Source organism: Aethalodelphis obliquidens, unplaced genomic scaffold (genome assembly GCF_003676395.1).
Source record: "Aethalodelphis obliquidens isolate GAN/ISIS:26980383/991018 unplaced genomic scaffold, ASM367639v1 scaffold13, whole genome shotgun sequence".
Classification (NCBI taxonomy): Eukaryota; Metazoa; Chordata; class Mammalia; order Artiodactyla; family Delphinidae; genus Aethalodelphis; species Aethalodelphis obliquidens.
In genome coordinates this window covers 28755314-28771432 of record NW_020837957.1, presented here as the reverse complement: position 1 = coordinate 28771432, position 16119 = coordinate 28755314, and the positions used below count along the sequence as shown (strand labels likewise).

The window sequence follows — 16119 nt, the reverse complement described above, 5'->3', positions numbered from 1 at the left end:
TCTTGTTGCGGAGCACGGGCTCTAGGCGTGCAGCCTTCAGTAGTTGCAGCATGTGGGCTCAGTAGTTGCAGCAGTGGGCCCTAGAGCACGCAAGCTTCAGTAGTTGCGGCACGTGGGCTCCTTGTTGCGGCGCGCAGGCTCTAGGGCACATAGGCATCAGCAGTTGTGGCTTGTGGGCTCTAGAGCACAGGATTGGTAGTTGTGGCGCACGGACTTAGTTGCTCTGTGGAATGTGGGATCTTCCCATACCAGGGATCGAAGCCATGTCCCCTGCATTGGCAGGTGGATTCTTAACCACTGTGCCACCAGGGAAGTCCCACTTCATATTTTCAATGAACATTTACATGACTGTGATCTCAAAGTTAATATCTGGCTAATGACTTTGATATCCTCCCTGCTCTTCTAAAACCTCTCATTGAAGAACTAAGTACAGATTATAAGTCATTAATATCCACACCCCCAACTTAAGTTCCAAATATAAAATTAAAATAGTACCCAGGTAAAAAGGAAAGGGAACTATGGAAAATCTACCCATTCTGTGTTTGATTAAATGGCACACTCATAAGCAGAAAGAATCTAAAGATAACAATCTGAATAAATCCAACATGGAACCTGTGCATAGTGGAACATGAATAAAAAGTAGAAAAAATATATGCTGGAAAATTTATTCCAAATACTGAAGGAATTTTTAGATATAAACTTTTTAGACCCTCAAATAAATTAAACAAGACATAAAAATCTCTTAAAACAAAGATCATGAAGAAATAAAATAACCAAATGAAAAATACAAAGGAATTGATAGACTTAAGGAAAAAAAAACTCAGAAGAAAACCGTAAGACCGTTATAGAAATGAAAACAATTTCAGAAAGAACAAGAATTATAATCAATCTTACAAAAACTGGAGTCACTGACAAGGGATTTAGAAAGTGGGAATCAAATAACAGATGAGATGAAGAAATGCCTCAGGATGAAGCTGTACAACAGGCATAGCAAACAGTAGGTCTAGACTTAAACAAAAGGGATGGAGAGCCACAGGACAGATGTCTCTAAAAAAGAAAATACAGAATACCTGCCTGATATATTTGAATGTGCAGAGAAGAGATTCTTTAGTTCCACTGGAGAGGCTGAGGATGAAGTTAGAATACATAGATTAAAAAGTCATACAAATGACAAAAAGTGAGGTGTAGTGAGGTTACTGGGAACTATCATTTTCTAATTTATACTTTTCTGTAAAGTGTGATGAGAGGAAAACAAAACAAAAAATGTGAAATATCTGTCAGAATAATTCAGATGAATTTGGTAATGAATGAAAGAGAAAAGATTCGATTCTAGAATAAAATTTCCTAGGATTCTTTCTTTGGAGTAATAACTTATTTTTTAAAATGAGTAGTTTCCTTTGGGATTTTTCTTTTAGTGCATTGCTTGGCATTTCTTTAGGGATTATCACACATCTCCTGATCCAAAATGAAGAAACTGAAAGCTATAATGATTCAGATAGGTATTATATTCAGGTCCAAAAAGGAAAAACTGAATAAAGAAGACTAAATTATAACTAAGTTGGATGGAGTGACAAAAATGTGCCCATGGTATTACACGATCACATTACATTGGAATAAAATTTTATACATTTTACAATGTTAATTTAGAATATTTCTTATAATATGGTATCTTTGAGGTTAAACAGCAATTTACATAACTAGCAAAAACATCTATTATCAATTAAAAAAAATTTCTATTTCATAAAACCATTTTGCCCAATAATATATACCTGTTTTTCAAGTTTAGTCTGAATGTCTTCTAGCTCTCCATTTCTAAATGTCTCTTGTTGTAACATTTGCTGCTGTTGTTGAAGAGTATGCTGCAGAATAACATTTTGCTCAGTAGTCTCTTGAAGACTGTGATTTTTAATCTTCAGCTCTTTCTGTAAACAATATACCTAACAAATATACACATTTCTCATTATAATGACATATTTCAAATAAAAAGCAATAAAATGTCAATGTTGTCTACCTTATTAGATAATTACCCTCACTTGTCATATGGGACAATTGTATTCACAGCTATAATTTATTATGTGGAAGGGCAGGGCTCATTTTTCTGATGGGGAGGTATGTTAGAAGGGCCTGTTAATAGGGTTGGTTCTTGGATGATGTCTGGGAATGTGGCTTTTGAAATATTCCTTAAGTGATGAGACTGTTTTCCCTGGCTAGGGCACCAAATCATGCTTTCCTTCTAGGGGTTTGGAATTCTGATACTTATGGCTGTTCTTATGTGACCAGCCCCCAATAAAAAACCTTGAACTTTGAGTCATAAGCAGGCTTCCCTGGGCAGAAGTACTGCATAAATGTTGCCGCATTTCACTGCTACAAAAAGGAGCTTATTCTGCGTGACTTCTCCCAGAACAAGGGAGAAAATATAGGAAGCCATGGATTTCTTCACACTCCATTTGATATATCTTTTTCTCTTATTGATAATAAACCATAACCATGAAAACACTGTATAAATGTTAGGTGCTATTTAGTACATTATTGTTGCTATCATTGCCATTGTTTGTAAAATAATATCCCAGCAAGCACTCTTGAATATTCACGCTCCAAAAAACATACAGGAAAACAATACCAACTAAGAAATTGCACTTATTCACTCCAAATATTTAGGACTTGAATATGCTGATCCCCCAAATTGCTTTAAATGAAACCTTTAGAGTTATCTGGGAGAACCTATTAAGAAGGAAAAAAAATGCCCTTTGTCCAAGAAATCCAAATACTAAAAAGTGCCAAATCATTTTAAAATTCTATAAATAATACAGCATAATTTCATATATATTTCATAATATTTGTTACCTGTTCCTAAAGTAAGGGGAAGGTTTACTAAATGATGATATATAAATCTGATTTTAAAAGATGCAACCATTTAGGGCTTCCCTGGTGCACAGTGATTGAGGGTCTGCCTGCCAATGTCAGGGACGCGGGTTCGTGCCCCGGTCCAGGAGGATCCCACATGCCGTGGAGCAGCTTGGCCCATGAGCCATGGCCGCTAAGCCTGCACGTCTGGAGCCTGTGCTCCGCAATGGGAGAGGCCACAACAGTCAGAGGCCCGCGTACCGCAAAAAAAAAAAAAAAAGATGCAACCATTTAAAATCACAGTTTAGGGAGTTCACTGGTGGCCTAGTGGCCCAGGTTCAATCCCTGGCTGGGGAACTGAGATCCTGCAAGCCACATGGCATGGCCAAAAAAAAAAAAAAAAAAATCATAATTTAAAGGACAGTGACAAATAAATTTTACAAAATAAAGTGAAAAAAAAAATCCCACATTTCATTAATATGAAAAACACTCAGGCAAATAGAAAAGTGAAAAGTATTAGAGAGTATTAGTATTAGAGTGAATTGTAAGTAAATCTTCAAAAGATTTCTTATTGTTGCTTATGTAATAACTTTTTAAAATGAAGGAAAATAAACCCATCCCTTTAAAGCAAACAATCTTTCTAATAAATATCAACCCAGAAGAAAGTAATTTTAAACTCCTAAGAAACAGTGAAGAAGAATCCTGACTTGGTTTTTTCTAATTATACAGCAGTGGAATATTCAGCAGCATCATGAAAGGCTTAGGGGCCAAATAGCCTTTGCTTATGATAAGAAGCTCTTAAATTTCAAACTTCTTCATTATATGATGACACTGTAAACTTAGAGAACCTTACATATAACAGGCAACTATCCAATTTCTAATATTATTATAATTCTTTTTAATGCTAATCTATTTTACTTAATGTTGTCTGTATGAAAATAATTTATTTAGTGTAAATAGGTATCAGTGACACCTGTTTTGTTTTTCCTGCTAGCTCCTGAGAAAACTACAGATCACAGCTCTGCTGTAGTTTACTTTATATAGAACGGACTTGCCTATAAGTTTATATACTATTCTTTGTTTACTGGAACATGCTGTCTTATACTTACTTTCCTAATCAAAAAAAAAAAAATGGACAAAGTATTAAAATAAGACAAACTATTAGAAAAAAGATAAAGCTTAACCAAAACACTAAGTCATACCACATAAGAACAATTAAAAAATTTATTTTAGTAATCTAGCCACTAGCAAAATAATTTCCATTAAAAATACTGAAGTATCTAACATATTAGTTGTATCACAAATATTAATTCACAAAAATTAACCTACATCTATCTAATTTATACTGGCATTTCACTCTACTACCCTTTAACTTCCACTTGACTTTAAAAGTAAATATAAGACAAATAGTTTTGACATTATATTCTCTACTAAGTTATTATCATATTCAGAGAATAAACTTTTCCTAAAGAATTCATTATTTTATAATTAAAGTCAAGAAGAAAGTAGAATTTACATTATAATATCTACTTTACAATTAGCTTTATCTAATATTAATGTATATCCAAAAACACTCTCATGATTATTACTAAAAAATAAAATATAACCCAGAAAAGTTACTGACACAATGCCAACTTTGCAAAATTTAAGTCCATCAATTTGAATAAAGGCATTTATCAATAAAATGACTGATCGTGCTGAATAAATGCTTTACGCAGAAAATGTTTTGGCTTATTCACATCTATTTTGTGTTTATTTTCTTCTATCATGTTGACAATGTAATTCTGCATGAACACATACATTATCACTTTTTAAAGCATTTTAATACAAATTAAAATATTTTCAAAATAATTCAGGACCCCCAAGTCACTATTATTTTCATCATAAATTTATTTATTTCAACATATGGAAAAGAATATTTGCCTGAGGCAAAAACTCAGGGGCATATTTATTAGCTTTGTGTGGTGGATTATCAACATGTAGTTCTTTCAGCTGGCTTTCTATCTATATGCTCTGGGGCCATTTAATTATTCAGCTAGTATGTGATTCGGGACTGCCTACTGATTTGGTAAAATATCTTTATAACATCACGTATTACTAACAGAATGGATGCACTATGAATTAAATCATATTTTCTAAAACCTAGCTACATATGATGAAAATCTCATAACTCTGCTGTTATAAGATATTAATTCTATTAACCAGTGTTAGAAAGAGTTTTCTCTGTAAGATATTATAATTTGCTCTAAAGACAAATAAGCCAAAACTAAATAAGTGTATGGATTGGTACCTAAAAAAAAAAAAGGTAAAGAGTAATTGGATTTTTCTCCACGTTTCTTATCAACACACAAGAAGAAGTGAAAGATGATCTTTTAAGTAAGTAAGCCAATGCACATGCAGTTGAGCTAATAATTCATCAGCAATAAAAGGGCTGCAAATCTTTCTAATTTACTTACTTACTTTTTCTCTAGTATTGTTGTACAAACATGACTACCATTTCTGATTTCTAATTCAGTTCCAGCCTAGGTTTATACTTCCTGCTATTCTGAAAAAAGTTCTAAGTTCATTTGGGGTAAATGCCTCTTATTCACCCAAGTCTCTGATGCTATTTCTAAGAATACAAATTCTAAAACTCAACAAACTCTCTGATTACAAACACTGCCTGTCTCCAGATTCCATCTCTGCCAAGTCCATTTATGCTGGAGTGCAGTGAGGGCTATAGAATTTAAATGCCTAAATAGGGACTTTCCTGGCAGTCCAGTGGTTAAGACTCTGAGCTCCCACTGCAGGCGGCATCGGTTTGATCCCTGGTCAGGGAATTACGATCCCGCATGCTGCAGGGTGCGGCCAAAAAATAAGTAAATAAAAATTTAAAAATGCCTAAATAATGGTTTAAAGAAGATCCCGCTGGAAAAAAAAAATCACACTCCTATTCTAAATAGTATAAGTATCTATAGTTTAGGTGGTTTAATTTCCATATATTGGAATACAGAAATATATGCCCACCTGTGAAAGATGCTATAAAAACCTTCATGAGGGGAAGTAGAAGGAAGAAGACAGGTCCATATAAAATACAAAGTTTTTGTTTTAACCTCTGAAGTTATATAATTATGTGATGCTTTTTTTTTTTTTTTTTTTTTTGCGGTACGAGGGCCTCTCACTGTTGTGGCCTCTCCCGTTGCGGAGCACAGGCTCCGGACGCGCAGGCTCAGCGGCCATGGCTCACGGGCCTGGCCGCTCCGCAGCATGTGGGATCGTCCCAGACCAGGGCATGAACCCATGTCCCCTGCATCGGCAGGGGGACTCTCAACCACTGCGCCACCAGGGAAGCCCTGTGATGCATCTTTGATGAAGATTTGTTCACTATTTTTTTTTTTTTAAAGAAACGTTTTTGGTTTTTTTTTAAATTTTATTTATTTTTTATCTTTGGTTGTGTTGGGTCTTTGTTGCTGTGCCCAGGCTTTCTCTAGTTCCAGCGAGCGAGGGCTACTCTTCGTTGCGGTGCACAAGCTTCTCATTGCGGTGGCTTCTCCTGTTGCGGAGCACAGGCTCTAAGTGTGTGGGCTTCAGTAGTTGTCGAACACAGGCTCAGTAGTTGTGATTCGCAGGCTCTAGAGCGCAGGCTCAGTAGTTGTGGCGCATGGGCTTAGCTGCTCTGTGGCATGTGGGATCTTCCTGGACTAGGGCTCGAACCCGTGTCCCCTGCATGGGCAGGCAGATTCTTAACCACTGTGCCACCAGGGAAGTCCGATTTGTTGATTATTTCTAAACATGAAGTGAAGGTTTAAATATATATATTATAAATTCTAACAAAGAAATAAAGGAATTCTTCATTAAGATTATTCCTTTCAGCAAATATTTAGTGACTACCTATTATGTTGAAAGCAAAGTGGTTGACAATGAGCATACAGAGATGAATAAGATAATTCAAGAAAAGTCTTCTATCTAGTATCTGAGAAACTCTTCTCAATAAAGAAAGTTGAATTTATAAACCTAATTCTCAATCCTTCAAATAGAGGAAGAAAAAACAAAATGGAAAAATTTTGAAGAATTTTATACCTCTAAATCTAAAACAATATTCCAAGTGTTAATCATTTTATATTAGAATTACTCTGTGATCAACAATAATCTCCTGATTCCCTAAAAATAGGTAATAGAATTAGAATTTTAAGGTGTCATATTTTGTGTTTTATATGTCATATGATGTTTGTTTCTTAAAGTATATAAAATTGGGGACTTCCCTGGTGGCACAGTGGTTGGGAATCCGCCTGTGAATTCAGGGGACATGGGTTCGATCCCTGGTCTGGGAAGATCCCACATGCCGCAGAGCAGCTAAGTCCGTGCACCACAACTACTGAGCCTGCACTCTGGAGCCCGTGCACCACATCTACTGAGGCCGCATGCCACAACTGCTGAAGCCTGCACACCTAGAGCCCATGCTCTGCAACAAGAGAAGCCACTGCAATGAGAAGCCCGTGCACTGCAATGAAGAGTAGCCCCCACTCTCCTCAACTAGAGAAAGTCCATAAGCAGCAACGAAGACCCAACACAGCCATAAATAAATTTATTTTTTTAAAAAAGAATATAAAATTGGAGTTTACGTTTTACTGGAAAAATTTTTTTATATCAGCTATATAAAAATGTACTTTTAAAGTATCTTGAAAATAAACAATATCTCAAAAAGAAATCACTTGAAATATATGCTATATTTAAAGGAAATGTTAATTTACTTCTTCAGATTTCTTCTTTAGCTGTTTTTCAAACTTTTCTTTATTTCCTTCCAATTGGTTCAAATGCAAAGCAAGTTCTTCCTTACAAATTTCCAATGCTGAATCTAGTTGTCTGACCTAAGCAGAAAAAAAGCAAAAAAGGAAAATCAACCAGTACTAATGAGTGCTTATTATATGCTCAATATTTTACAGCGTTATCTCCTAATGTTACCTCACTGCTTCAACCAGTGAATATACAGTCCAACTTAGGATATAAAATGCTATTAAAGAAGAGATTTATTTAGAAAACTAATTATTACTGCAAACTAGGAAACCAAAGAGGAAACCAGTGCCTGGAGTCCTGAAGAATAAATGGACATGAACAAGTGAAGAAGGGCATTCTAGGAAGAGGGGAGTACATTCAGAGACAAGGCACTGTGAAAAGGAATGGTAAGAAGTTGGCAGGAGCTTAGGGTACCAAAACCATGAATTTGTAAGAGATGGGTAATGGAAGGGTGGGATTAGCAAGATAGACTGGGGCCAATTGTCAAGGACCTGCAGGCCAGACACCCTGAAACATTTACCTAAAAAGGTAAGCAGTATTTAAACCTATTCCTTAAGTTCCCTTGATCAAGAAAAATAATAAAGTGAGTACAAACTGGAGTATTGTGTTAAAAATGCTATAGTGCGAATATTCTGAATATGCTGAAGTCACTAAGAAAATGAAATGTTTTTGTCGGCTAATGAAAAACAAACTTAGGTAAGACGGAGAAGGCTGCTTTTGCTCTGAATCAGTGAAAACATTTCCAGAAAGGCAGCAATGTAACTTGGTTCAAGTGTTCATAAAGCTGCAAATGCTTCACGCTACCTCAACATTAAAGAGCGAATGAGCAAAGAGCAACTCAAATTCAGTAAAATTTTTCAGAATTTGCACACATGCTCCACATCCCATCTGTTAATAAGATTCATTCTTGTCTTGCTCCTTTCTTTTCCTTATTGTATTTCTGAGCTTCTCGGGAGTATTTTTTTTCTTTCCTCAACGCTAATAGCATTCTAGTAAGTAGTCATGAAAGTGTGAAAGAAATTTCAACAAGATAAGGAGAAAAAGAAAAATGTTCCCTCTTCCAGATACTATTCTACATCATGAAATTATCTTTGCAACTCTTATTTCTAAAAAGAGACACAACTGAAAGACACAGTTTTCAAAGCCCGTCCCTATAGCCTGTGAATATAACCATTAACAGTTAAAAAGCTTATAATTTTGATTAATTATCTTTGTTAATAAACTGTTACCCTAATAATAATTTTTAAAGTCTTTTATGAGAGGTATAAATATTTACAGGTTTTCTTTATTAAGCATGAGAATAAGCATTGGTACTTGTATCATCTTCCACACACAGAAAAAAAAAAATCTATGACCGTCAGAACATCACATGTGATAAAAATTAACAATGTAAAAACTCAATCAGGCAAGATTCATCACTAGATGTTAAAACCATTGGTCATTAATTTGTTGAGGGACAGGTCTTTGAACATGGCCTCAAAGAATCACCCTATGTATTGCTTATTAATTATAAAGGAAAAATTATGCCCTTAAAATAGGGAGATCTGGCAGTAACCACCTTAAATAATAGGTGTCAAGATTGGCAAAGCCAATAATGGGGTGATGTGAAATTATGTGCTTCCTGATGTGAAGCAGTGGGAAGGACACTGTATAACCCACAGTATAATCCACAGTTGTGGTGTGTGTGCTATTATGGTTGACCTAGACTTTTCCAAAGATTCAGTGTCGTGAACAATAGGAGACAGTGAGTTTAGGGGAATCTAAAAAGCCAAAAGCAAAACATGAATTATGACTGCATTCTAAATTGGGGAAAGAAAAGGAACAAGCTAAAGTAGTGTTTCTCACAATTTAATGTTCACACAGATCACCTGGACACCTTAATTCAGAACCAGAGCCAGGTCTAGGGTGAGACAAAGGAGGTTCTAGGGCTCAAAGTTTAAGGAGGTACTCACTCTCAGGATCATGCAAATGCCTACACTTCACTTGTACAACCCGGAGAATAAATGTCTCCTTAACTTGTATGCCAGAGGCACTCCCTTGCTTCACTTTAGTCCCAGCTCTGTTCAGTAGGTCAGATATTCTGCAAGTCAAACAAGTTCCCGGGTGATAGTGATGCTGCTAGACCATGCTTTGAGTAGCAAGATTATTAAGAACATTTTTAAATAATTGGGAAATTTTCAGTATGGACAGTATGTTGAATAGTGTTACTGAATTAATGTTGACTTTCTGTGGTGTATAAAGATGGTGTAATCAGGTAGGAGAAAGTTTCTATACATATGAGACCCAAGTTTAAGTATTAAGGGTGTAAAGTATCATGACATCTGCAACCTTCTCACAGGTGGACTAGCAAAAAGGAAATGTGTGAGTGGCGGTGGGACTGGGTGGGTGCATGTGCAAGAAGGCATGTGCGTGTGTGTGCAGAGAGATGAAGTGAGTATGGTTAGAGTTTAAAAGACAGTAAATCTAAATGAAAGGACACAGCTGTTCTCTGTACTAGTCTTTCATTTTGTAGGTTTGAAACTTTTCATAATAAAACTTAATTAAAAATAAATTAATTAAAACTAATAAATAATAAAAACCAAAACATCTACTACTCTGTTGGATTTCTCATTTGAACAAAGAGCTTGAGACTCTAAATGTCACACAAATAAACATCATTCACTGTGTACAAACCACTCATAAATATACATGTATATATATGTACATGAATGAATAGAATCAAAACAAAGACACTGCTCTGCTAAACCAAAGAACCTCCTCAGGGGCATATTCTGGAGGCAACCACATAGGGGCTCTACGCTACCTACTTTCAACAGAAGCACCTAAGCTAGTCTTTTTTATTTTTTTTTCTACTTATAACTTTAACTTTCTTTGGGGAAATAAAACACACACAAAAATCTAGAGTGGAAAATAAAACCAAAGCAAAACAAATAAAATAAACAAATGAAATCACTAATAAGTACATTCTCAATTTTCTATTTAATAGCAGCTAACATAATTGCTTTAATTTATTGGGTTTTTTGTTACCAGTTCATAAACTTCCCATCAGTCTTCCAGCTATCATTATCATACTTCTATAAGTGATATAAGTTTAAACTTATAGATCCTTATAACTCTCCTGCAGATAGAAAATTTCAAAATTTTTATGCAAAGAACAAACTGAGGCATGCAAAAGGACATGGCCAAAAGTCAAGAAAGAAGGTGGTAATGACATAATCAAGAAAAGAGAAATATACTTCAAACTTCTATTTGATATGTTAGAATCATTTAGGGAATTCCCTGGCAGTCAACTGGTTAGGACTTAGTGCTTTCACTGCTGAGGGCCCAGGTTCCACCCCTGGCAGGGAACTAAGATCCCACAGACCGCACAGTGCATCTCAAAGAAAAAGAAAAACAAAAAAAAGAAAAAGAAAGAAAGAAAAGAATCATTTAGTATAGCTTCAATGAAAGCAAATCTACTAAAGGTACCAAAGGAATAAAACCTAACATCATAATTCATTCTTTAGCTGATTTCCTTCCTGTCTCATATCTGATTATTAACAAATGAAAATAACTTACCAGATGAGTGGCTAGATGTGTTAGGTAATTTAATGAAAAACAGGAGTTAAGTGGCAAGATGGATTTTTTTTAATGAAATTATATCATGCCTACAACCTTTGTACAATAATGATTTTTTAAATATTAATGATCTTAGAGGTTATTTTTACATGAGGAAATGAACTGACATGGCATTAAATGTTAAAAGTTCTGGAGAATACTATAGGAAAGTTATGGATAAACATGTAATTGGGTTTACGAGGGTATACATGGTCACAAAATGGATGAAAAACAGAGTACTAGGCAAAAAGTAAATAACATTGGATTTTTTAAATATCCTTTAATTTAATCCATATATAACAGAATGAAGGTCACAGCATATTTGAAGCTATTTTTAGCACTAAAAATGCAAAGAAGAAAACACTGAATATATGGTAATTACTTAGCAAACTCTGAGTAACTTAGTATGTGTTAAGTATTTTATGTACCTCATTTCATTTAATCCTCAAACCCAACCTCTTCTAGGGCATTGTGATCCCTATTTTACTGATGAAGAAATTAACGTTCAGAGTTTAAATAACCTAGCCAAGGTTACAGTTAATAAGTACACTGAAGCCAGAACTAAAACCTAAGTCAGTTTAGCTTCAAAGCCCATACTTTTAACCATAAGGTTATCCTGGCCACAAAACTGTATTTTACCCAAAAATTCTGGATTTATTCCCTATTTAATCATATAGCAGAACTAGTAAAAAGAAGCAAAACTGTATTGTTTGTAGTTTCATCTCTCTTCACTTCCTTTGTTAATTTTTTTACTGGTAATGTTAGTAAGTAGCTACAGTTTAAAAAACACATTTTTTGTTAAAAAAATCTTTCTTAAGGTATTATAAAAAGAAAAGAAGTTAGATAATCTATAGACTAGATTATCAACTATCAAATAATTAAGATCATAATTCACAATGAAAAATATACTACTTAAAGAAACTAAGTTCATTGACTTAGGTAAAATTTTTACCACTTTATTTTTATGTAAACTTTTTTTTACAATTTATAGAGAAAACTAAAAAGCCACAGGAATGTCTCCATTAAGAAAAAAAATAAATAAAAAGAAAAAGAAAAAATTTTAAAGTATTAGCATACTAGCCTTGATTGTTTCTTCAGATACCTGGTTCTGTAATGTTTTCAAAGCTTCATCTTTCTTCATATTTTCCTTTTCCATTTCCTGAAAACATACAGATTGGTAGCAAAAATATACGTACGTGTATAAATATTTTAGCATTAGTAACAGGTTGTTAAACAATTGATTTGACTAGAATTAAAGGTATGTTAAAGAAACATAAACTTAAAATATTGGTCAGCTTTTAAACAGCACTTTTATAAAGATGATTTTACCCCTTTGCTTTCCGTCAAGAGTCTGTCTAGTGATTCAAGGTGATGTTGTTTACATATTATGTCTTGCTGCAACATAGATATTGTCTTTTCTTGTTCTTTAAATTGTTGTTCTTTTTTCTCTAGTTGAGATTCAAGCTAAACACAGAAACAGGATTTATTAATTTTCATATTAATTTTTTTAAATTTGAAACATTTTAAATACAGTCGACCCTTGAACAAGACAGTTTTAAACTGAGTCCACTTATACATGGATTCTTTTCAATAAATATGTACTACAGCACTACACCATCAGCGGTTGGCTGAATCCACAGATGGGAACTATGGAAAGGAAGGGTTGACTGTAAAGTTATATGTGGATTTTCAACTGCCCAGGGTTGGCACCCCTAACTCCCAAATTGTTCAAGGGTCAACTGTACACAGAAAAAACATAACACTCACAATTTAAATTACTACTGAAATTACATAGCTTATTGCATTTTGCCAAATTTCCTTCAGTTTCTCTCCTTTTAGAGAAGAAATGAAATCACAAGTCCATATCTTATCCCTTCCCTCCCTCGCCAATACTATGTTCCCTCCCTCACCAATACTATGTTGAAATTGTTCTATATCATTCTCTGGTGTGTTTCATTCTCATACATGTTTTTTGTGCTTTTAACTATATATGTAGACCCATGAACAATATGTAACATAATTTTGTTTTGAAAATTCACACAGACAATATCAACACTTTTGCAAGTTTCAGCAACTTATTTTTTTCACTTAATATTGTTTTAAATATTTATCCATGTATACATATGTGGATTCATATTTTTATGATAATACAGTATTCCATTGTAACAACAAACTAGTTTGTTCACTCTTCTACTCAGAAACAGTTAGATACTGCTTTTTCACTATTATGATGTTACAATAACATCCTTTGTACATGTCTCTTTATACACATGTATACGGGTTTCTTTAGAACATACCACCTAGAAGTGGACTTCCTGGTTGTAGGATATGCACATTTCTAACTTCATTAGGTATTTCTCTTCAAAGTGCATCAAAATTTATACTTTCACTAGAAATGTGTAAGTCTCACTCCTTACAACTTCACCACTAATTGACTGGTGTTATCAAATGACCAAAAAACTTTTGTGAAGACAAAACATGAGTAAACTGATATGTTTATATGTATATTTGTGCATATTATATACACAAGTATATAAAAATTATACATATGTGATAATAGCAGCAACAGGTTAACTAGAAAATACTAAAACCAAAGAACTGTGAAATGAAAACACTCAAATGAAATAAATTACACAGCAGAAATTAAAGGAACAGAAAGAAAAAAGATTGAAGAAAGTGAACAGAACATAAGGGACCTGTTGGACACCATCAAGCACACCAGTATGCACATCATGGAAGTCCCAGAAGGAAGGGAGAAAGAGAGAGACAATATTTGAAGAAATAATGACTGAAAATGTCCCAAATTCGATGAAATAATGATATAAACATCCAAGAATCTCAACAAAATCCAAGTAAGTTGAACTCAAAAAGACCCACAATGAGACACATTATAATCAAACTTTCAAAAGACAATGACAAGAACTTCCCTGGTGGTCTAGTGATTAAGACTCCAAGCTCCCAACACAGGGGGTACGGGTTTGATCCCTGGCCCCCTGGTCGGGGAACTAAGATCCCACATGCCACGTGGCACAGACAAAAAAAAAAAGGAATAAGAAAAAGACAATGACAAAGAGAGAATCTTGAAGCAGCAAGAGATAAGCAAATCATCACATATAAGGGATCCTCAATAAGATTACATGCAGATTTCTCATCAGAAACTTTGAGGGTCAGGAGACAGTAGGCTGATAGTCAAAAGAAAAAAAATAACTGTCCATGAAGAATCCTCTATCTGGCAAAACTGTTCTGCAAAAGTGAGGGAGGAATTAAGACATTCTCAGGTAAAAGTTGAGGGAGGCTGTGACCATTAGACATGTCCCGCTTGAAATACTCAAGGGAATTCTGTAAGGTGAAATGAAAGAACACTAGATAGTAACCTGAAGTCATACGGAGAAATAAAAATCTTCATAAAGATAAATACATGGGCAATTGTAAAACCTAACATTATCGTAACAATGGATTGTAACTTCCACTTTTTGTTTTCTAAATGATTTAAGAGACTAATACAAATAAAGGAAAAAAAAGTTATTAGTCAAAAGTTAGTATTATTGTAACTTTAGTTTGTGACTCCAAATCTTGTTTTCTACAAAAGAGACTAATCCTTTTGAAGGAATTACCACTTTGTTTTGGGGCACACAATGTACAAAGACGTAAGTTTGTGACAAAAGGTGTGGAGATAAAGCTATAAAGGAATAGAGTTTTTGTATGTTATTGAAATTAGAGTGGCATAAATTCAAATTAGAGTGTTATAACTTTAGGATGTTAAATGTAATCCCCATGGTAACCACAAAGAAAATAGCCATAAAATATAGACAAATTGAAATGAATTTTAAAATTTCAGTACAAAAAATCAACTAAATTCAAAAGAAGACAGTAATGTAGGAAAAGAGGGATAAAAAAGCTAGAAGGCATATAGAAAAAGAAAAGCAAGATGACAGAAGTCCCTCGTTATCAGTAATTACTTTAAATGTAAATGGATTAAACTCTCCAAGAGACACAGATTGGTAGAATGGAGAAAAGCACACATCCACCTATATGTTGTCTACAAGAGACTCATTTTATTTTATTTTTTTTGAAGTTTATTTATTTTTTTATACAGCAGGTTCTTATTAGTCATTAATTTTATACACATCAGTGTATACATGTCAATCCCAATAGCCCAATTCATCAAACCACCGTCCCCATCCCCCTGCGGCTTTCCCCCCTTGATGTCCATACGTTTGTTCTCTACATTTGTGTCTCACCTTCTGTCCTGGAAACCGGTTCATCTGTACCATTTTTCTAGGTTCCACATACATGCGTTAATATACGATATTTGTTTTTCTCTTTCTGACTTCACTCTGTATGACAGTCTCTAGATCCATCCACGTCTCAACAAATGACCCAATTTCGTTCCTTTTTATGGCTGAGTAATATTCCATTGTATATATGTACCACATCTTCTTTATCCATTCGTGTGTGGATGGGCATTTAGGTTGCTTCTGTGACCTGGCTATTCTAAATAGTGCTGCAATGAACATTGGGGTGCATGTGTCTTTTTGAATTATGGTTTTCTCTGGGTATATACGCAGTAGTGGGATTGCTGGGTCATATGGTAGTTCTATTTTTAGTTTTTTAAGGAACCTCCATACTGTTCTCCATAGTGGCTGTATCAATTTACATTCCCACCAACAGTGCAAGAGGGTTCCCTTTTCTCCACACCCTCTCCAGCATTTGTTGTTTGTAGATTTTCTGATGATGCCCATTCTAAATGGTGTGAGGTGATACCTCATTGTAATTTTGATTTACATTTCTCTAATAATTAGTGATGTTGAGTAGCTTTTCATGTGCTTCTTGGCCATCTGTATGTCTTTTTTGGAGAAATGTCTATTTAGGTCTTCTGCACATTTTTGGATTGGGTTGTTGCTT

At 34.5% G+C, this 16119-nt stretch overlaps 1 protein-coding gene across 12 annotated transcripts in view; it reads right to left on the bottom strand.

Moving 5' to 3' along the window:
* Positions 1-16119, bottom strand: part of CCDC18 (coiled-coil domain containing 18) — a 125511-nt gene that overhangs the window by 51096 nt on the left and 58296 nt on the right. For 11 of the 12 annotated variants that reach the window (XR_003434361.1, XR_003434362.1, XM_027114355.1 and 8 more), the window contains 4 exons: positions 12544-12678; positions 12296-12373; positions 7575-7691; positions 1770-1937 (listed from right to left, as the gene is read on the bottom strand). Coding sequence is in view for 10 of the 12 variants with exons in the window: in XM_027114355.1 (XP_026970156.1) it covers positions 1770-1937; positions 7575-7691; positions 12296-12373; positions 12544-12678 (498 nt within the window). In the remaining 2 variants the exon portion in view is untranslated. The remainder of the gene's footprint in view (positions 1-1769; positions 1938-7574; positions 7692-12295; positions 12374-12543; positions 12679-16119) is intronic. The other variant, XM_027114358.1, reaches the window with a different exon arrangement.